Below are 22,562 nucleotides of genomic sequence, written 5' to 3' on the forward strand. Positions count from 1 at the left end.
AAAAACAATTTGGTCACTTTAATGGGAAACAGTTACACAGAGCTTATTTTGCTTTCAGAGTTTTCAGACATAGAATATTTGATTTGCTTTTGTCTGGCTCAGTGGGAATAAATGGGACATTATTTAGAACATCTGTGACAAAAGAGACTTGTCATTTATTCTGCCGGGTTGGAAATAATATGCAAAACACAAACCACAGAACTGTGCAGCTTCAATCTTCTCTTTACCTCTTTGCCACATTTGCATCTACTGTCTCATATCACACTGAATCTTCTAACCTCAGAATATTGTGTACATGATAGGGCAACTGGCCTGACCTGATCATGCTAATCGACGAGACGACGACTTCTGAGAACCGTCAGGAAGTGGCCACTAACCTGGTGAAGCTTTTCCTGGGCCAAGGGCTTATCAAGGAATTCCTAGATGTGCTTTTCAAGCTGGAGCTGGAAAAGAATAGTAAGTATATAGGAAATCAGGATAAAACCCATTAACATGATGTGTTAGTAACTCATCCTGATGTTCCTGATGTTCCTCAGCCGAACCCAACACCTTATTCCGGAGCAACTCTTTAGCTTCCAAATCCATGGAGTCCTTTCTCAAGGTAACGGAATCATATGTAGCCTTACAAATGAATTTCACTGTGTTTTAAAAAACAAAAACAAAAAAAAAAACGCTATGGTGTTGTTCTGTCCTTGAAGGTGGCCGGGATGCAGTATCTCCACAGGCTTCTGGGGCCTATCATCAATCGCATTTTTGAGGAGAAGAAGTACGTGGAACTGGATCCCAACAAGGTGGAGCTGAAAGAAGCTGGGTAAGAAAATAAACCTGGTGCTGAAGGACCATAGAAAGTCCTGGAAACCTTCTGTTCTCTAAAGGGGCCAAAAACATTACTGCAATATTTTATGTATTTACAATGTTAAACTTATGTCTATAGGTCCATAGAGCTTAAAGGACAGTTTAATTTTAATTTAATGAGGCTTCCGCCTGCAATTTTTCCACCATCTTATAAAATAGCACTTGACCCAGAACATATAATTGTTACTTGGCAACACAAATTAATTTGGCCACAAGATACAGAATAAAGGTCATGATATCGTACGTGTTTGTGAGATGATGGCTTTTTACTTATGCTTATAAGCTATGAATTTCTCAAAGAATCAAAAAGAGTCTATTTTTTTGTTCATTTTGTTAATAGACCCCTATAAAGAAAAGATGGTGATGGTTTGAAGGATGAACTGAGTGAGCACTAATCCGTCATTATTATAGCTAAGTCATAATTTGATCCATAAACCTGTATTACAAACAGATTTCTAATAAAGTGTTGGGATGGAAAATGGTTCTGCCTGAAAGGAAGTTCTCTCAGGTGGACAAACCAAGAGTTAATGCTAGGTTTAAGGCTAGAAACCTTGTTTTTTTTTTTGGTCCAAGAGATGATTAAAAGCTTTCAGTTTTTTTTTTCTTCTGCAGAAAATCTCCAGTCAAGCAAACACTGCTCTTTCCTCACGACCTTCTCTGGTGTGTCTAATGTCCTGTGAAGAGCTACACCTGGGCTCACTCGAGACTGAGTGCAGCTACAATTAGGCTCTCTAGACTGTTTGATTAAGTCTGGGTGCAAAACTTGACTCACTTGCATCAGTGCCAGACAAATTCCCCTGATGGGGCTGGATACAGAACAGAGAGATGATTAGCAGTAGCATATTCACATCAACATCTTTTCTACAGCATTATTATTTTTTTTAAAGAAATCGTCTCTTGTTACGTCATATTACATAGAACAGCAAAGAGAAATAAATACTGGGTTATTCGTCAGTCTGTATTTTCTATCCCTGATTTTTCCGTATATGCTTGCTTTAGTTTAGACACTAATAAAAAAAACCCTGTCCCAGATTTAACTAACTACAATTAATTAGGCACAATTACAAACTTAATGTGGGGCCAGAAAATTACATAAGCATCTCTAAACCTGTGTATATATTTGCACCAAGACTTCATTTGACACCTTTGGATTTAACGTACGATGCGATAAATAAAAGTAGAAAGGAATTGTGGATTGAATAATAAGGATTAAAGGACAAGTCTACAAAAAATAAAGCTTATATTAAAGCTAATTGGTGCTCATAGGTGCACAGGTCTGCATCGTCTGCAGACAGAAGCCGATGTGATCCAGCAGAGCTCCAGTCTGCTCCAGTCGTACCTGTCAGAACTGATGGCCGCCATCCTGCAGTCTTCCTCCTACTGCCCCCTGCTCCTCTGCCAGGCTTTCCAGCAGCTCTACCAGCGAGTACAAGCTCGTTTTCCAGATCCGGAGTATAGGGTAAAGCTCCACTCAGGACACAAACACCACCCTTGCTTGTTTTGGTGCACATCTTGAGACATTTGGATCTATTTAGTCTACATACACTATATTGCCAAAAGTATTCGCTCACCCATCCAAATAATCAGAATCAGGTGTTCCAATCACTTCCATGGCCACAGGTGTATAAAATCAAGCACCTAGGCATGCAGACTGTTTTTACAAACATTTGTGAAAGAATGGGTCGCTCTCAGGAGCTCAGTGAATTCCAGCGTGGAACTGTGATAGGATGCCACCTGTGCAACAAATCCAGTCGTGAAATTTCCTCGCTCCTAAATATTCCACAGTCAACTGTCAGCTGTATTATAAGAACGTGGAAGTGTTTGGGAATGACAGCAACTCAGCCACGAAGTGGTAGGCCACGTAAACTGACGGAGCGGGGTCAGCGGATGCTGAGGCGCATAGTGCGAAGAGGTCGCCAACTTTCTGCAGAGTCAATCGCTACAGACCTCAAAAAACTTCATGTGGCCTTCAGATTAGCTCAAGAACAGTGCGCAGAGAGCTTCATGGAATGGGTTTCCATGGCCGAGCAGCTGCATCCAAGCCATACATCACCAAGTGCAATGCAAAGCGTCGGATGCAGTGGTGTAAAGCACGCCGCCACTGGACTCTAGAGCAGTGGAGACGCGTTCTCTGGAGTGACGAATCGCGCTTCTCCATCTGGCAATCTGATGGACGAGTCTGGGTTTGGCGGTTGCCAGGAGAACGGTACTTGTCTGACTGCATTGTGCCAAGTGTAAAGTTTGGTGGAGGGGGGATTATGGTGTGGGGTTGTTTTTCAGGAGCTGGGCTTGGCCCCTTAGTTCCAGTGAAAGGAACTTTGAATGCTTCAGCATACCAAGACATTTTGGACAATTCCATGCTCCCAACTTTGTGGGAACAGTTTGGAGCTGGCCCCTTCCTCTTCCAACATGACTGTGCACCAGTGCACAAAGCAAGGTCCATAAAGACATGGATGACAGAGTCTGGTGTGGATGAACTTGACTGGCCTGCACAGAGTCCTGACCTCAACCCGATAGAACACCTTTGGGATGAATTAGAGCAGAGACTGAGAGACAGGCCTTCTCGTCCAACATCAGTGTGTGACCTCACAAATGCGCTTCTGGAAGAATGGTCAAAAATTCCCATAAACACACTCCTAAACCTTGTGGACAGCCTTCCCAGAAGAGTTGAAGCTGTCATAGCTGCAAAGGGTGGACCGACGTCATATTGAACCCTATGGATTAGGAATGGGATGTCACTTAAGTTCATATGTGAGTCAAGGCAGGTGAGCGAATACTTTTGGCAATATAGTGTATATATGTGCACCAGGTTTCAATTTATTGTAGGGGTTTTTACAAGATACATTAAGTGCTTGAAATACTTGAGTTTCAAGGTTTGAATTACTGGACATAGTGGGAACCTGGAAATTAGCCATTTTCCTCAAATTGCACAAAAACATTCTCCTTTGAGACTCATTTATCTAGTTCATGAATAGGGATCATTTTATTTCATTATTGTTATTATTGCTATTATTACTATAAGGAAAATAATAAGCACACCCCAAAGTGATTCATTACTATTATACTGTCAACTGGTCAGAACATTACCAATTCCTAACTGCAGTTTGCCCTCTTGTAGAAAGTGAAGTTCATTGCCGTGACCAGCTTCCTGTGTCTGCGCTTCATTTCTCCTGCCATCATGTCGCCTAAGCTCTTCCACCTGAGAGAGAAACACGCCGATGCTCGCACCAGCCGCACTCTTCTGCTCCTGGCCAAAGTAATTTCTGCTTCAGCGTCACGTTTCCTCTTTAAAGTTTGTATAAGGGTTTATGCTGGGGAGTAAAGAAATCGTTCTAATCTTATCCATCTCTGTCTGATTGACTGTTAGACCAATCTTTGACCTGTGTATGGGTCAATACCATCGATTTTAAAATGTCGCCTTGTAGTAAGGAACGTTGGTTTACTCAAAAGTCACTTAAAATGCAAAACAGAGCACCTTCAACCAAATGAATTTGTAAATGAAGCTCTAAATCTGTACAATTACTTTTCCAGAGGGAAGAATTTGCCTTATGCTTTATCGGTGTCAGTGATGCGGCTCTAAATAAACACTGAAGTGCTTCAGTTTCACCCTGATTGCGCATACATTTGACAGAATATTAGAGGAAAGCTCAAGTAAGCAGAATGATTTGTATTCCACATTGGTTACAAGTCACAGAAATCCTTTGTGAGACATTCTCTTCATCGTAGATATTGTAGTTGTAGTTATATAATAATATATCCCTGCTCCTATATCATAGCTGCCCCTGCACTCTGACCCTAACTTCCTCAGCTGGGATGCAAAAAGAAAAGAATTCCACAATGCTGTAATGTATGTATGGCAATAATAAAGGCTTCATGCCCTATATATATATATATATTGTCTGCAAAACAGGAAACAGGTCTTGTCTTTAATTTAGCTGTATATATATTTTTTTTTAATCTAATGTTTGTATGCTTCCAGGCTGTTCAGACCATTGGTAATCTGGACACACTGGTGTGTTGCTCTAAAGAGCCCTGGATGGTCCCACTGCAGCCTGCCATCCAGCAAGGCATTGCCCAACTCAAAGACTTCATCACCCGCCTGGTCAGCTGCCACGACTCGGAAGGTGAACGGACTGAATGAATGAATCATTACAGAGATTAATCACAGTGCCCTCATTTCAACTTGTCACATTTAAAGTCAAAGTCAAAAGTCAAAGAAGCTTTATTGTCATATAGAACTGATGCAGTACACAGTGAAGTGAAACAACGTTGCTCCTAGACCAGAGGTGCTACACATACAAAGACAAAGTACAGTGATGCAGACAAACATAGAGCTAAACATAGAGATAAAAACTAATCTATACTTAAGGTGCAATAAAAACTAAACTATTCTTAAGGTGCAATAAATAAACTAGACATACAACAGAAGTGCACAGGGTGACAAGACAAGACAGTGCAGACAAACAACATATAGACCGACTTTTGTGCAGATAGCAGTGTATACAGTGAGTGCAAATAAGAAATTGACATTTTGTGCAAAGAACAGTGTATACAGTGAATGCAAATATTAAAGTGACATGTAAACAGGAATAATATAAAAAATGTAAAGTGAAATGTAAAGTGACATGCGTGCAAACAGGACAATTTAGTGTGTGTGTGTGTCTGTGTCCAGCACAGTTCAGTTCTTCTTGGTACACAGTTCTCAGCTTTTGTGCATGTGTGTTATGTATGTGTGTGAATACGTGTCCAGCACAGTTCAGTTCTCCCGTTGAGATCAGATCTTGGATGTTTGTGTGTGTTTGTGTGTGTGTGTGATCAGTTCAGCTCAGTTCTCTGTTGAGATACCTGATTGCCTGAGGGAAGAAACTGTTTAACAGTCTGGTTGTGCGGGTCCGAATGGTTCGGTACCTCCTTCCGGATGGCAGACGGGTGAAGAGTGTGTGTGAGGGGTGTGTGGGGTTATCCACAATGCTGTTAGCTCTGCGGATGCAGCGTGTGAAGTAATGTCTGTAATAGAGGGAAGAGAGACTCTGATGATCTTCTCAGCTGTCCTCACTATCTGCTGAAGGGTCTTGCGATCCGAGACGGTGCAATTCCCAAACCAGGCAGTGATGCAGCTGCTCAGGATGCTCTTGATTGTCCGTCTCTAGAAGGTGGTCAGGATGGGAGGTGGAAGATGAGCCTTCCTCAGCCTTCGCAGGAAGTAGAGACACTGATGGAGCTGGTGTTGAGTGACCAGGTGAGGTCCTCCGCCAGGTGAACACCAAGGAATTTGGTGCTCTTGACGATCTCCACGATGGACCCATCGATGTTCAGTGGAGAATGGTCACTCTTTGGTCTCCTGAAGTCAACAACCATCTCTTTAGTCTTGTCGATGTTCAGAGACAGGTTATTAACTTTACACCAGGCTGCTAGTTGTTGCACCTCCTCTCTATATGCTGACTCGTCGTTCTTGCTGATGAAACCCACCACGGTCGTGTCACTGGCGAACTTGATGATGTGGTTGGAGCGGTGCATTGCTGCACAGGTGTGAGTCAGCAGAGTGAACAGCATTGGACACAGCACACAGCCCTGAGGAGCTCCAGTGTTCAGTGTGGTGGTGCTGGAGATGCTGTTTCCGATCCGGACTGACTGAGGTCTTCCAATCAGGAAATCCAGGATCCAATTGCAGAGTGAGGTGTTGATGCCCAGCAGACTCAGCTTCTCGATCAGGTGCTGAGGAATGATCGTATTGAATGCTGAACTGAAGTCAATGAACGGCGCTGTTCAGGGAGATGTTGAAGATGTCCGTGAAGACATCTACTAGCTGTTCTGCACATTCCCTGAGCACTCTGCCAGGAATGTTGTCTGGTCCAGCAGCTTTCTGTGGGTTAACTCTGCGTAGAGTTTTCCTCACGTCAGCCGTGGTGAGACAGAGCACCTCGTCCTCTGAAGAAGGGATGGTCTTCCTCGCTGTCACGTCGTTACGTGCCTCAAACCGAGCGTAGAAGCTGTTCAGCACATCTGGAAGGGAAGCATCACTGTCACAGGCAGGTGGAGCTGGCCTGTAGTTGGTGATGGACTGGATGCCTTGCCACATGCTCCAAGTGTCGCTGCTGCTCTGGAAGTGGCCGTGAATTCTCTGGGAGTGTGCACGCTTTGCCTCTCTAAAGGCTCGAGACAGTTTAGCCCGTGCTGTTCTTAGGGCGTCCTTGTCTCCAGTTCTGAAGGCAGAGTCTCTGGATATTAGCAGTGCACACACCTTTGCGGTCATCCATGGCTTCCGGTTGGAGTGTGGGGTGATGGACTTGGAGACAGTCACGTCATCGATGCACTTCCTGATGTAGCCAGTCACTGATGCTGTGTACTCCTCCAAGTCAATAGAGTCGCCGTTGGTTGCAGCCTCCCTAAACATGTCCCAGTCAGTGCACTCAAAACAGTCCTGAAGAGGAGAGATGGCTCCTCCTAGCCAGGTTTTAACTTGTTTCAGAACCGGTTTAGAGCGCCTGACGAGTGCTCTGTATGCTGGAATCAACATAACAGAGATGTGGTCTGAGTAGCTGAGGTGGGGGCGGGGCTCCGCACGATACGTGCTGGGAATGTTTGTGTAAACAAGATCCAGTGTGTTCGTCCCTCTCGTAGCAAAGTCCACATGCTGATGGAATTTAGGGAGCACTGTTCTGAGATTTGCATGACTGAAATCTCTGGCGATAATAAACAGTCCGTTGGGGTGAGCATTCTGCAGCTCGCTAATAGCTCCGTACAGCTCACACAGAGCCTCCTTAGCATTAGTGCTGGGTGGAATGTAATCACGCTGGAGATGCGTCAACTGTTGAAGAAACTCAGGTTTTAGTCTTTTGGGCTGTGTGTGAATTAGCAGAGACAACTTGTAGGGTGCTGGATTTGTTTGTGCTTTTGAGGCATCATGAACTTAATAAGACAAAAAAAAACACCAAATTATAACCAAAGCAAAGAGTCTTCTCTGTCCTGAAGACTTTCCTGTGGTGGAAGACCTAAAGGAACAGCCTTCTCAGACATTTCCTAACAGAAACGTTTTCATTGTTAATCAACAATACTTTTTATAAATCTATTTAATGTGGAGCATCCAGCAGTTAAGTCATTGGTGCAGGTTGTTACTTGTTGATAATTTAGTACAGGATCGTTTTAACCCTTGCAACCAGGACTATTAGAATGTTTCATATATTTATTCTTCCACTTAGATCTCGGTTTGCACGCTCGTATGAGTCTCCAGTGCGGCTCCATGGAAAAAGAAGGCTTCCTCTTCCTGCATAAGACCAAAGACAAGTGCATCCTCATGACCTCGCCCTTTAAGAAATATTATGTCACGCTCAGCAAAGACACGCTGTCCTACTCACGGACTCAGCACTCCAAGGTGAGTGATGCTAAATTTCTTCTGGATCTCATCTCATCCGTCGCTCTCATCTTTAGTATACTGTGGAAAATTCTGTAACCTTTTATGATGCAGAAGAGCTCGTTCATCTCCCTACCCAAGATCCGGGCGGTGGAGAAGGTGGAGGAGAAATGCTTCGGCAGTGCCAATGTCATGCAGATTATTTCTAGCGAGGAATCTGGGCAGCAGGAGACACTCTACCTGGACTGCAAGGTACACAGTAATATCAAGAGGCAGTGGAGGGTCCCCCTAATTTGGTCATTACCAAATTCTTATCCACTAGTAAGGTCTCTCCTTTATACAATCAGTCAGGGTGAAGGCTAGCACATGTTTCCTTCAAAACACTTAGCTGCAATCTGCCCTGTTCTTCATACGTGACCTCACAGACACCCATGATTGACTAATATATTTTGGCTGTGATTGACAGGGAGAGGCAGCGTTTCAGCCATAACCCTCTCACCCAGACAGCACCACCAATCTTGTTATCTTGGCCACAGTTGGCTATGATTTGAACTCCAATGCTTCTTTGTTGCCCCACTTGGAAGCCCTTATAGACACTAAAGAATTTGACTTTAGATAATAAAACAAGTTCTCTTAACCACCAAAAGCACAGCTTGTGTATAGTCCTACACAACTGTTGTTTAAACATATTTTAAGCAAACTCCCACATCTGGTTATGTAACAGATTGGCTGTTAAACCAGCGCAGGATCATAAAAAGGCGTATATATTTGTTCTTTCTTAGTCATGCACACCTAGCTTGTGTTTTTAATGTCCGCATAATGCTGCATAATGGTTTGGAATATTTGAATTATATATGGATAGGATGGCAATAAAATAGTTGTAGGTAATAATAAAGGTTTGTAGGTAGGAATAATCCACAAAATGTCAGTTACAAATGATGACCTTGTCATGTATAGAAACTGGACAATGTAGAGTTCTCTGACCTGAAGACTCTTTAGTGGTTGGATAACCTTTGACACCGGAGACTCCTTCTATAAATCTTATCATCATACAGAAACCTTACACATTTACAGGTCATACAATTTCCTGTGAATGAATTAGAAATGATTATGTATTAGAACAACCTCCTGACCAATCACATTCAAGAATTCAGCAATAGAATAAAGGTTTTGTCTTAAATATGTCTCTCTGTGAACGTCTTTCTCTTCAGAGCGTAAACGAACTGAACCAGTGGCTCTCGGCTTTGAGGAAAGCATGCAGTCACAACACCAACACCATGAGCTGCTACCATCCAGGCATTTACAAAGCTGACAGATGGAGCTGCTGCCACCAAAAGGAAAAAACTGGTACTGCAGATGAAACGTGCAAAAGTTTGCACCCCCCCTCCTTTTTTTTAATTTAAAATAAAGGAAAATATACGTCTGTTTTAGAATTTTCCGTGCATTTCTTATAAAAGTAGATACGATTACTTATAATTTACCCACAAAAATGTCCAAGAAATCAAATGGGAATGAAATCTGCAACAAGTCAACAGTCAAAACTATAAGGCAAACTCAAGGGGAATAATTTGGAAAAGAAAATTTTTTAAATCCCAATAAAACAAAAAAGCCTAATAATTCTCCTTGAGTTAAAACAGCCTTAATATAACCTCTTTAAAATACATTTATATTATTTATATTATAGTGATTCAGATTTATTTGTAATAATTATAATAACTTGCCCTCTGGGTAAATCTTTCTAACTCAGACCCAGGCTGTGATAAGACCAGACATGGTGTCACCCTGCAGGAATGGTATGATCCACTGGATCCAGACCTGGAAGCTCAGCTGATTTACCGCCACCTGAGCAGCGTCCAACACGCCATGAGGTATTCGGTAAACCAGACACACTGCTCTGGGAGAAACCTACTACTGCAATATATTTAACCGTTTATCTCTCCGACGATTGCAATAACAATGCAGTAAATAAAGTACAGGACTGCGTATTTACAGCATGATGTTTCATAAATAACAAACCTAAATTTAACATGCGATGCTCTCTAATATCTACCAGGGATAAATATTACGAACTGATAAAACAAGAAGAAGTTGATGGCACAGACACTGACCAAGGTAAAATGACTATATGTGACTTATAATGTTCTACCAGAATTTTTGCTATACCTTCATTACATTTGGTTAGCTCCGCCCCCAAATGAAGCTCTGCCCAGTTTTTTCCTTAAAAGGCAATTCCAAGGCAGGTAGAGGGCATGTGGGTGATACAGATGTTAGAATTGCATTTCAAAGGTTCTTTAAGACATCACCAAGGAAGAAATTAAACATAATGGTGGGACATGAATTCTAGTTAGTGTCACTCCCTCGACGTTGGTTATTTTCCAACAGCAGCACCTCCATAACGTGATTTATTTCAATTATACCACAGCACTCTTTTCTTAAAATTCACTTTTATATCTGTGAAACAAATTAGTTAAGGCTATTGCTCCTTTTGAAACTTTACTCATGACTTTCTCAAATGCCATCCAGATCCAAAGAAGGTGGATGGTATAACGAGACTCTTCAAGATTCTCCAAGATCTGCACGACGCTCACATGGCAGTAGAACAGGAAGAACGTCTGAAGAACAAGAACGTTTTCCTGGAGTTACAGACATAAACAAAGCCGCCGCCCCAAGAAAAAAAAATATATATACAGAACTTTTGACTTGAATTGATTTACAGGGTTTATTATGTGAACCTGCTGAACTGAAACGCATGGCAAGTCCAAATGTTGGAAAGGTTTGAGAGCAGGTTTGCTTTCCATGGTTCATATGTGAGGTGAATACATTTTCATAATCAACGGGCTGCCTTCGGAACCTCGTGTGCATCGAGGGTAGGTTTAATAGTGTTTAGTAGTGCATATTTTACATGAGTGTATAAGTGTTAATAACAGAGTAATAAGGTCATCCAGTTCAGACTGGATATTCTTGCTTATAGGCACTTTATCAAGCTTGTATTTTACCATTATGTTAAATAATCATACAAGCGTTTCTCTTTTCTTCCCTCTGTATATAAGTTAAAACAGTCCACAGGTTTACAGCATACACTCTTATTTTAAAATATTACACATTACCATTTTTATGTATTTTTTTTTTTGCAATTCCATGCTGTTTATTCATGTCCTCTTCCCGATCTCATAATGATCCCCAGAAATTCATGCTGCATCCGAAGGTCTGCCGCAGCATCTACTCCACCAATTAGCCACATGTTATTGATGGCTTCTTGATCCACTCCGGTTTCGGTTCGAATGTGTATGTGCAAGAACGATCAGTGCTTCAGTCCCTGAAGGAGGAAGGGTGATGGACAAATTATAGGACATCACAGCATGAGACATAAGGAGTCATTTTTCTTGTTTCACATCGAGCTCATGTGATATAGCACAGATTTTTGCATGGAAAAAAAGGAATTCTGATAACAAATATAAGCATATTCTATGACAAACACAGCGATCAGCAGTCAGAAGTCTATAAAGAAAATCTATACAGATAAGTGCAAAGGTTTGAGTACCCTAAGGTTCTGCTTGGGAAAATATATATAGAATGTTAAAATTGCAGTATATTCAACAAAAAAATAAAAACTTAATGCACAAGATAAGTTAAATGTATGTACAGTTGAGTGCAAAAGTTTGCATCCCCCTATAGTTTCTGGGAGAGAAAAAGGATAAGAAAATCGATACACTTTCATTTAGGCATAATTTGTTTTTCGTTTTTGTCCTAAGGGTGTGCAAACCTTTGCACTCGACTGTATGATGTAGAAAGAATTAGAATATGGCATTATTGTATTATATGACTGGTGGTGAATGAAGGCAAAATTTGAATCAATTGGTTCAACAAAAAGCCTTCACTGCATTGTACCCTCATCAAATCCAGTCCTTGTGAATGCTGTTCGTTCTCTTGCGTTCCCTCTGGACTCCCGCCAACAAACAGCTCATATTATCTCCGCTTTATTGACAGTATTGCTAGTGATGCGACACCTGGGATCCTCCATCTGCACTCAGTATTGATATATCTATCAATTATTCAAATCTCAAAGTATATAGTTTCTATTGTTGCCATGCTTCATCCTGTCAGTTTTTGTATACTGTATTAGTATGTCCTAAACCAGTGTGTATTATAGACACGATTGTCTTTTATAGTTTTGTTTTTGTTCTGACATGAATGTATGAGGATGTTTTTTTTTTTGTAGATAACAGCCTTGTTTTTGTACACTAGATGGCCCTGCAGCATCGGAATATTTATACCATGATCTCGAACGGTAGAAACCCGTGAAGTTGTAGAAGGGGTGAAACACTAGATCTGTTTAGATTGACGCGTCGATTAGCAATGTACGCAAACTGATCCATGGAAATGACGAAATTGAACTCATTCAAGCATTAGTCCAGTGTTTAAAAGTCAATGATCAGATCACTTTGTCCTGTAGCAGAATTTGAAATGCTGACTGGTATTAAAATGATGTCTGACAAACACCCAACTGCTACAGTAGACCTGCTTTTGTGTATATTATTAAGTGTTTGATGGCTTTTACAGAATAGAACCTTTCTGTAGAGTAAATTATTGAGGTCATGTGTGTTCGTATTGGATTAGCGTTAGGTTAGATATGAAGCTAGCAAGACAAAGAATGTTCAGTAATATACAAACATCTATACAACTCATTCTGGTTGAGATTGTTGGGGTTTAGGTTTTAGGAAATTGAACCTGCTTGCAAAAAATACAGTGGTAGTAATGGGATTGTTCAAACGTTCTGAGGGAGCAGGTGGGACTGGGGTTAGTCAAGAGGGTTCAGACTTTCCCTGGGAGCAGGCAGGATTGGTCTAATGAGTGGGACTGGTCAGATTTCATGTGAGAGCATGGGGGAATGCTTAAAGTTTCAGTGGGAGTGGCTGGGATTGATCAACTTTATTGTGGGAATGAATAAATTTGGTGAAGGGTGACTGGGATTGGTAAAATTTTTGGTAGCAAGAGGGATTGAGCAAGTCTGTGAAAGAGCGTGGGATTGATCATTTGTAACTGGGATTTGTCAGCAAAGGCAGATGGCCTTGATCAAGAGTGTCTACAAGTGAGATTAGTCAAATGTTTTGCAGAAACAAGTGGGATTAGTCAGGGTTTTCTGTAGATGGGGTGATCATTGGTCAGATTTCTGCAGAAGCAGGCAAGGTTGGTCAAGAGTGTCTATGGAAGAAAGTGGAATTAGTCAAACTTTTTACAGAAACAGTTGGGAACAAGCGGGATTAGTCAGGATTGTCTGAACAGGCAAGGTTAGTCAAGAGTGTCCATGGAACTGGGTGGAACTATTCAACCTTTTCACAGAAGAAGTTGGGATTGGTCAAAACTGCTGTAGGAGCAAATGGGCTTGATCAAGTGAGTCTACAATGGCTAGTCAACATTTGGTCAAAGGTTCTGCAGGAACAACTGGGGTTAGTCAGGATGGTCTGTAGAAGTGGTGAGGGTTCGTCAGGCAAGTTTAGTCAAGAGATTCTGTGGTAGTGAGTGGAAAATTTCTGCAAGTTTGCAGGATTCATCAAATTTTAGGTGAGAGCAGATGGGCTTGATCAAGAATACAAGGGCAAATGCGAAGCAAAAACAAGCAGGATTGGTCAACAGTGGAAGTGGGAGGGATTGACAAATCCTCAAGAATGTCTCCAGGAAAAGGCAGGATTGGGAAAATATAACAGTTCAATGCACACCTTTACTGTAAATTACTTTATATGGTACATTTTTCTTTTTTTAATCCATAAGCCTTTTAATTTGCTGGCTTTTTTGCTTTTAACAAAAAGTACAAACTGAGACCCAGGGTGAATATTAATAATACCGGTAATATGTTGTTCGGGACAGAGCCTGAGACTGTCATATATTCCACTGAAAGGATTTTTACTTGTCCTAAAGTTTTGCCTGCTTTTGGAGCTTGTAAAAGGTTCATAAAGTATATATAATGTAGTTTAGACACTTATTGTCACTGCTTGCCAATAAAAAGGCTATGGGCCAGAAAGAAAATCGTCACCTGGGTATGTATTCATGACGGCCATTTAATAAATCTTTGTACTATATAAGTCTTGTGTGGTGTGTTTCATAAAAAGAAGCAGTTGAAGTGAATCGCTGTGTCTTACAAGCTGGGGAGGAATGTGTTTCCTGTTTACATCTGTGAACATTGACGAGTCCATATGTTTCTCTCATCTGCTTGCCCACGCAGATCAGACTAGCGCACGACCTGCTGTCACTGGCTACTAAATAGTATGCGTGGCCATAGGTAGAATGTTCTTCTATATAATATTAACACTTCTTACTGTGTTCTTGCCCCTTTTCAACACCCCTTAGTGTGCTTTTGCCCTTCTTTGGCCCCTTCTTTCATCACCCCTTATCATGGTTTTACCCCACTTCGCCACTCTTTCAGCATGTTTTCACCCCTTTTCAGCACTCCTTACTGTGTTTTTGCCCCTTTTAGACACCCCTTAGTGTGCTTTTGCCCTTCTTTGGCATCTGCTATAGTGTTCTTGCCCATTTTCACCACCCCTTAATCATAGTTTTGCCCTTCTTTACCACCCTTTTAGCATGTTTTCACCCCTTTTCATCACTCCTTACTGTGTTCTTGCCCCTTTTTGACACCCCTTTTGTTTGCCCTAGCCCTTCTTTGGCATCTGCTATAGTGTTCTTGCCCATTTTCACCACCCCTTATCATAGTTTTGCCCTTCTTTACCACCCTTTTAGGATGTTTTCACCCCTTTTCATCACTCATTACTGTGTTCTTGCCCCTTGTTGACACCCCTTTTTTTTGCTCTAGCCCTTCTTTGGCATCTGCTATAGTGTTCTTTCCCCTTTTCATCACCCCTTATCACAGTTTTGTCCTTTGCCATCATTTTATCATGTTCTCACCCCTTTTCACCACTCCTTACTGTGTTCTTGCCCCTTTTTGACACCCCTTTGTTTGCGCTAGCCCTTCTTTGGCATCTGCTATAGTGTTCTTTCCCCTTTCCACCACCCCTTATAACAGTTTTGCCCTACTTCACCACTCTTTTAGCATGTTTTCACCCATTTTCACCAATCCCCACTGTGTTTTTGCCCCTTTTTGACACCTCTTAGTGTGCTCTTGCCCTTCTTTGGCCTTCTGCTAGAGTGTTCTTGCCCATTTTCACCACCCCTTGTCATGGTTTTGCCCTTCTTCGACACACTTTTAGCATGTTTTCACCCCTTTTCACCACTCCTTATTGTGTTTTTGCCCCTTTTGACACCCCTTAGTGTGCTCTTGCCATTTTTTGGCATCTGCTAGAATGTTCTTGCCCATTTTCACCACCCCTTATCGTGGTTTTGCCCTTCTTCGACACACTTTTAGCATGTTTTCACCCCTTTTCACCACTCCTTATTGCGTTTTTGCCCCTTTTTGACACCCCATAGTGTGCTCTTGCCATTTTTTGGCATCTGCTAGAATGTTCTTGCCCATTTTCACCACCCCTTATCATGGTTTTGCCCTTCTTTGTCACCCCTTCGTGTCTTATTTCCTTTCTTCACACCTCTTCATGTGCTCCTGCCCTACTTTGCCACCCCTTACTTTGATCTTGCTATTTTTTTGCCACTATCCAGTCATTTAGATCTCTGGCTGACTTTCATATGGTTATTGGCTATTTCGCAATAGGAGACAATAGCGTTCTTTTCCTGATTAGCCTGCTTGGGTGATGAATGACTCCGAAGCGTCTCACCGGAAGTGGAGAAATTCCAGAGATGGATTCCGGAAACAGCGCTTCCGTTCGGTCCAGTTGTGGTGCATCATAAGCGGAGCTGTTCGATTCGAGAAATCTAGGATTCGACTCCTGAATCGAATTGAATCGCTTTCGGTCGATTCCGTAAAAATCATTGTCTAGATTTCATTGATTCGTTCATTGTTTCATTCATTCGAACATCCAAAAACACACAAGATGTGAGACACTGCTAATGGAAACTGAAACATTAAATAAGTATCAGGCATCTTGACACATTCGCTGATTAGCATTCACAAAGAAACATTTTGCAACATAAACACGAAAGCTCACACTAGCCAAATCGCCGTATATTTATATTATATAAACACTTGTGGCTTTATCATGACGTGAGACATTTTTTGGAACAGTTTACATTGCCCCCCCCCAACAAAAAGAGTGTCAGACATGCTTGTGGAGTCGAAGCTTTGGAGTCGACTCCTAAGTTCAAACTCCTTGAAGCAAAGAATCGACTCTTTTGGGTAGCGATTCGCAGCTCCAGCACGTGTACACATTTCTAAGTCCATATTATCTACTTTGGTGCACAATTGGTGGAGTTTCGTTTGATTCTCCTTCCTGTATCCTATCTCCACATTAAAACAGACACAAAGAGAGAAAAAGCTGTATAGAGAAAACAGATAATCACACAAAAATAAGCACACTGGTGCTTTCTGAGTCCAAAACATTAACAGAAAAACACTGTGACAGTTTTTTATTTTAGAACCAGGAACAAAAGTCTTAGACATGAAGCATATAAAATGAGTCCAAATAGGTCAGTTTGCCACTAAAAGAGCCGGTCTCCAGTGTTTTTATGCAGTTAGCATCCCGCTACACTCCACCCTCTCCACCTCAGCATCCATGTTTTTCGCATCCGAGTGTGAGTGTGTGTGTGTGTGTGTGAGAGAGAGAGAGAGTGTGTGAGTGTGTAGGGAGTGGCAGCCACGGAGAAATCGCATGCCGGCAGACACACCAGTGATTTTTCATTCAAAGGAAAACGTGAAGCTGCTCTCCGGTGGCTCTGGTTAGGATTTTATAACGGCTGGACTTTATGAGGTAAACGCCATTTTTTTGTGTGCTTTGCTTTTACGGCTGCAGCGCGTGACAGGGCCGCGAGAGCAAACACGCCGCATAGCCAAAACAATAGAGCACAGTTTTAGTCTGCGCCGGTTTCACGTTTATAAACTTTTTAGAAAACGTCTGTAAGATTTCCACCCTATTGTCTTTCTCACTGTGCTCTTTACTCCTCAACGATTCATTTTCAGGTCTTAATCGGCTAATAAGATGCTGATTAAGCCATTATTTTGAGAAGGAGCTCGCCTCTGTCTTGTCTGTTTATGGCGACGTTATAAATCATCTTTTTTTTTTTTTTTTTAGATAAATGATATATTACAGGAATGGCTGCTTGTGTGTATTTTTTTTTTTTATTATGCATGCTTGGTAAGGTTGGGAACGTGTTATAATTAAAACACTGGTGTGCCACATCTTGTATGAAGAGGCTGTGCCTTTAGCGTAGCCTTTAGGGATTGGCTCAATCCTCCGCACGAGAGTGGCTCGATATGATACATATACGGTATAATCACCGAACCGTTATCATACCGCGGTTTGCGATATATCACAATATGTGTTTGTAGATTTTTTTAAAAACAGTGACACCGAATGACATTACACTGGGAAACTGCTACTTTCTGTAAATTAATATTACTTTTACCCAGGATCTCGGGGCAATCTCCACTTTAGCAAGTGATTTTTTTTTCTGTCTTGATGACAAGCCGAATTACCTACTGATTTTCACCTAACTCAGCTGATCATTTTACTCCTATCTGGATGCACGTGTCTGTTATTTTCTATAAAGTGGTCACCTTGCGTTTGCGAACACACACGTTTATCCGCCGCTGCTTGCCATGTTCGATTTCTTAGCATCGTCGCCGACCCTTCCTAGACACTCGTAAACACTTCCAGACTCTTGAAATGAAAAACGTACGCTACTCGTATACGCCGTGATCGTAGTTTTATTGCATCGTCATGTCGTCGCTGGTTCTTCGATGTGCTTTGGAACTTTTGGTCCGCTCCAAATTGGAATAAGATCGTCTTTTGGAGCGCTCGAAAGCCACATTGTGAATGGAGCGTGACTTTATGAACCACGTGACAACAGGCAACCGGCTAGAAACCTTCTCCGCCTATGGTAATTCTCCTATTTATTGCTGTTTGATCACTGAGGAGACGTGTAAAAGGACGTATTCCAGGCCTCGACCTGATAAACGAAACTAAATTGGGTTTTAGTTAATTATATATTATTATATAACGAATTTTTATAAAATGACGAGGGATCTGATTTTATAGTTGAGGATCCCAATAAAATCTTGGCTGGATTCTATAACCGTTCGTCATGATAATTCATGTCAGGTTGTAACTTTTGCTGGAATATTTTAGAATACAAGTTCTCTCTAAAAAGAAACAGTGAGCTTAAGGTAATAAGATTTTTTAGGTATAATTTATGAATATTTTTAAGTTGACAGTATTGCATTTGTCGAAAGCTAACTATTGCATTTGTCCTAAGCATGACCGTGAGTTTCAAGTAAGATGTCGTACTCCGTCGTAGCTGAGATTTTTGTCTTCATCAGCTGAAAATCATACATATATTCTAAGGAGAATGTGGCTAAGACTAGCAAAATTACATCAGATCCTTTACAAGGCTAGCTTGATATGCTTTACGATTTTTTTTTTGTTGTTGTAAATTTTGCTTGGTTTTCCAAATAAAAAGAATTGTCGGGTTTGGGGGGTTGTTGACAGCGTAACAGTGTAATAACCACATAACTGTGATAGCATTGCGGTTTTTGGCGTACCGCGATGTTTTTCTTGAAAATATTTCCAAACCAGGAAGTTGGTGCTGCTGTAATTATTTTGTGATTTACATCAGTTTATTTCTATTAAAAAGGGAAGCAAGCCAAACAGCTGACAGGTAAGTGTCTGGTTTAAAAGCTACGCGGTAGCGCTGTGCTAGTCGCGGGAATTGAACCTCTAACCCTCTGGTGATTAGCTTGGGACGTAACCTGCTGAGTCATGAACATCGTCATCATATTTTTACGTGCATATTGTGCCTGTAATAAACACCGCAATCAGAAACCATTATTCAAGGTGTGGTTTGGACTTAATGTTATGATAATTCATGCCATAATTCAGTTGAATTCAATTTGATTCCTTTAAAGCTTTTAACAGTAGATATTGTCCAGAGGCGTCGGCGTCGAGAGAAAAGGTCTGTAAGATGACACGAGGATGAAACCTTAAAAGGAAGCCTCCTCCTCCGGGTGACACAGGACATCTACACCTGTATACCACAGTGCTTCAGATTCCTGTGTTTTTCTTTTATTCCTGAATATTTGTCAGTCTAAATGGTTTCAAAGTGAAATATTATCGGAGGAGAACATTAGGAACCAGAAAAGAGTTTTGATTTATTGAAGGGGGAAAAAAAAAGGTTATGCAACATCTATATCACCCATATGAAAAAGTCATTTCCCCCCCAAAACCTAATAACTGGTTGTTCCATTTTTAGCAGCAAAGACTGCAGCCAAATGCTTTCAATAACTAGAGATCAGTCCTTAACTTCGCTCTGAAGGAATTTTGGCCCACTCTTCTTTGCTGAATTGCTTTAACTCTGCTATTTTTGAGAGATTTTGAGCCGGGTCGTTTAAGGTTCTACTACAGCATCTTAACGGGGTTCGAGTCAGGACTTTGACTAGGCCACATCTTCAGAAGCTTCATTTAGTTTCTTTTGAGCCATTAAGAGGTGGAACTCAAATCATAGCCTTACTGCATAACCCAAATGCACTTTTGAACTTCAGATCATAGACCGATGACCAGATTTGGACCTGTTCCTCTCAGGAACATTATTATCTTGATACAGGATTCTCTGCAATCTTTGAATAGAACTTTTTTTGGGATATGAGAAACCATACTTGCACAGTTGGCTGTCTTATATTGTAGAAAATTCGAAAGAAAACTTTTATTGGCCTCTGAAAGGGAATTATTGGTTTGGGGGTTGTAATCTTACACATAACCACCAAGCTGCCACAGTTGGGCCCTTTGCAAAAGATTCAGTGGCATTGTATCATGGCCCTGACCCTAAACTCTGACCAAAGCTTTCTAACAAACTGGGATATGTGACATAAATGCATCCCCTACTGTTTACGTTAGCATTAGATCTTGGTTTTGAGTCGTGGTACTACATCAGCCCTTTCAAACAACTCAACTCATGAAGATCCCCGGTGCGTTCAAAGAGCCGAACTGGAATGATCATGGTCAGGAAATCTAGGATTTTATCTTGGCTTGCTAAGGTGGACCAGCGTCTGTAAACAAGAGAGTCACCATCAACATCCAACCAATCAGGGTGTAGAGGCGTGTCTACTTATCTGTCAGTCATATGCCTAGTTAATTCCGAATGTTACCTAGTCAAGCTTTTTGTGGATCTGGTTTTGGAAGAAATTGTGTATTCATCCATCTGAATGTACCTTTAAGCTAGATATGATGGCATAAATTAACAAGGAGTTCATTTCTGATCAGATCACGCTTCTTCTCAGTCCTACAGATAAAATGGAGAAAGAGCGACCCACGGTCTGAACCCACATCTAGTGCCTCGTGGAATATCCCCCTCTCCCTCTCTAGCGGACATCATGAACATGCTGAAGTCGAGCGGCCTTAAGATCCCCGGAAGGGGTCCGAAGCATGCCAGCCCGGTGGGACGAACCACCACGGGGCCACCGTCCTCCCCTGCACCTCAGAAAGACAGTAAGTCGCCATTTTCTCACAGCCAGACTTCAACACACACACACACACAGGAAATTACGATGCCTTCCTCTAAAGTTAGCCATGATTCAGCTGTTTTCAGGGAACATCTTTATTTCAATCAGTCGAGATCAGGAATGAGATGACGCCTTCTGTTTTTTTTCTCCTAACCATGATTGCTGACACAAACCATGAAGTGAGTAATAAGCTCTAGGGCTCTGGGGTACTACATTGTGTGACACAGAAGGGCGTCATGGTTCAGCTCTGCTGTGGAATGCTTTGAGCGGGGAAAAAGGGGAAACACAGGAAGTGAAGTCTCGCTATACAAACAGCAAGCTGCACATGGTTTATAAAGAGTCTCCTGTTTGCTGTTTATCTTTTAGCAGCAGCACTATTTGTCTTCTAAAGGAGGAACAGATATCAGAAAGAGCTTGGATTATTTCTAAACTTGGTGAAATTATTCCGTATTTCTGGGGTTTAGCAGCTTGCCTATTATGAACTTTTATAGACCTCGTGCTTACATCCAACAAACTGAATTATGGGCTTTCCTTCTTTAGCCAAGAAGCAAGGATTTGTCCAAAATACAACAGCTGCTCTCATGATGTCCCCTAATTCAAACCGATAGCTAGAGATGATGCTTTAATACTAATGACTTGAACTCTGTAAATGTACTCTGTAGAATCTATTCTATAGAATCTGCTCTATAGACTCTTCTCGATAGACTCTATAGAATCCAGCTTCTCTATGGATTCTACTCTATGGACTCTGTAAGATCTATCCGTTCTATTGAATCTAGTATATAGACGCTGTACACTATAAATTCTGTCTACTCTATAGAATCTACTTTACAGACTATCTACTCTATAATACCTCGTCTGTATACTGTATATTAATTTAACTACTCTATAGAATCTGCTCTATAGAGTATCCATCTATTCTATGGAATCTAGACACAGTAGAATCTATCTACTCTATAACTTCTATTTACTCTATATAATCTACCTATTCTATAGAATCTACTCTATAGACTTTACTCGATAGACTCTATAGAATCTACACTAGACTCTATAGAACCTGAGCTGTAATAATGATATAGAATCTTTCTGATAGACTCTGTAGAATCTATTCTATAGAATCTTTTCTATAGACATCTGCTCCATCTGCTCTATAGAATCTACAATATGAACTCTGTAGAATCCATCTACTCTATAGTGCTTAATCTGTATATTATAGACCTAGTAGAACCTGTGTACTCTATGGAATTTACTGCATAGACTATCTACTCTATGGAACCTATACTGTATAGTGGATATAAATTTATCTATTCCATAGAATTTGTTCTATATACTATATAATCTTTCTATAGACTCCGTGGAATCTGTTCTATAGAATCTACTTAGTAGACAATAGAATCTTTCTACAGACTCTGTAGAATCTATTCTGTAGACGCTACTTGACAGACTCTATAGAATCCATCTTCTCTATAGACTTTGTAGAATATATCTATTCTATAGATTCTACTCTATGTACTATAGAATCTTTCTACAGAGTGTAGAATCTATTCTGTTGACTCTACTTGACAGACTCTATAGAATCCATCTACTCTACAGTCTCTGTAGAATCAATCCACTATACAGACACTGTAGAATCTATCTACTTTATAGAATCTACATTATAGACCTGTGTACTCTATGGAATTTACTGCATAGACTCTCTATGGAACCTATACTGTATAGTGGATATAAATTTATCTATTCCATAGAATTTGTTCTATATACTATGTAATCTTTCTATAGACTCTGTAGAATCAATTCTATAAA

General features: G+C 41.0%; 2 protein-coding genes across 12 annotated transcripts in view; both read left to right on the top strand.

Annotated features, from left to right (window-relative positions):
- Positions 1–10,887, top strand: part of rasa4 (RAS p21 protein activator 4) — a 31,720-nt gene extending 20,833 nt beyond the window's left edge. For all 9 annotated transcript variants that reach the window (XM_058382794.1, XM_058382797.1, XM_058382802.1 and 6 more), the window contains 12 exons: positions 303–456; positions 537–601; positions 699–811; positions 2,122–2,314; positions 3,974–4,111; positions 4,835–4,979; positions 8,055–8,227; positions 8,321–8,458; positions 9,418–9,553; positions 9,954–10,074; positions 10,260–10,318; positions 10,730–10,887. In XM_058382794.1, coding sequence (XP_058238777.1) covers positions 303–456; positions 537–601; positions 699–811; positions 2,122–2,314; positions 3,974–4,111; positions 4,835–4,979; positions 8,055–8,227; positions 8,321–8,458; positions 9,418–9,553; positions 9,954–10,074; positions 10,260–10,318; positions 10,730–10,857 — 1,563 coding nt within the window. In that variant the 3' untranslated portion in view covers positions 10,858–10,887. The remainder of the gene's footprint in view (positions 1–302; positions 457–536; positions 602–698; positions 812–2,121; positions 2,315–3,973; positions 4,112–4,834; positions 4,980–8,054; positions 8,228–8,320; positions 8,459–9,417; positions 9,554–9,953; positions 10,075–10,259; positions 10,319–10,729) is intronic.
- A 5,951-nt stretch (positions 10,888–16,838) lies between these two features.
- Positions 16,839–22,562, top strand: part of clip2 (CAP-GLY domain containing linker protein 2) — a 30,934-nt gene continuing 25,210 nt past the window's right edge. For all 3 annotated transcript variants that reach the window (XM_058383556.1, XM_058383557.1, XM_058383558.1), the window contains exons 1-2: positions 16,839–17,016; positions 20,538–20,745. In XM_058383556.1, the coding sequence (XP_058239539.1) occupies positions 20,631–20,745 (115 nt within the window). In that variant the 5' untranslated portion in view covers positions 16,839–17,016; positions 20,538–20,630. The remainder of the gene's footprint in view (positions 17,017–20,537; positions 20,746–22,562) is intronic.

The sequence above is a fragment of the Hemibagrus wyckioides genome, linkage group LG28 (genome assembly GCF_019097595.1).
Source record: "Hemibagrus wyckioides isolate EC202008001 linkage group LG28, SWU_Hwy_1.0, whole genome shotgun sequence".
Taxonomy (NCBI): Eukaryota; Metazoa; Chordata; class Actinopteri; order Siluriformes; family Bagridae; genus Hemibagrus; species Hemibagrus wyckioides.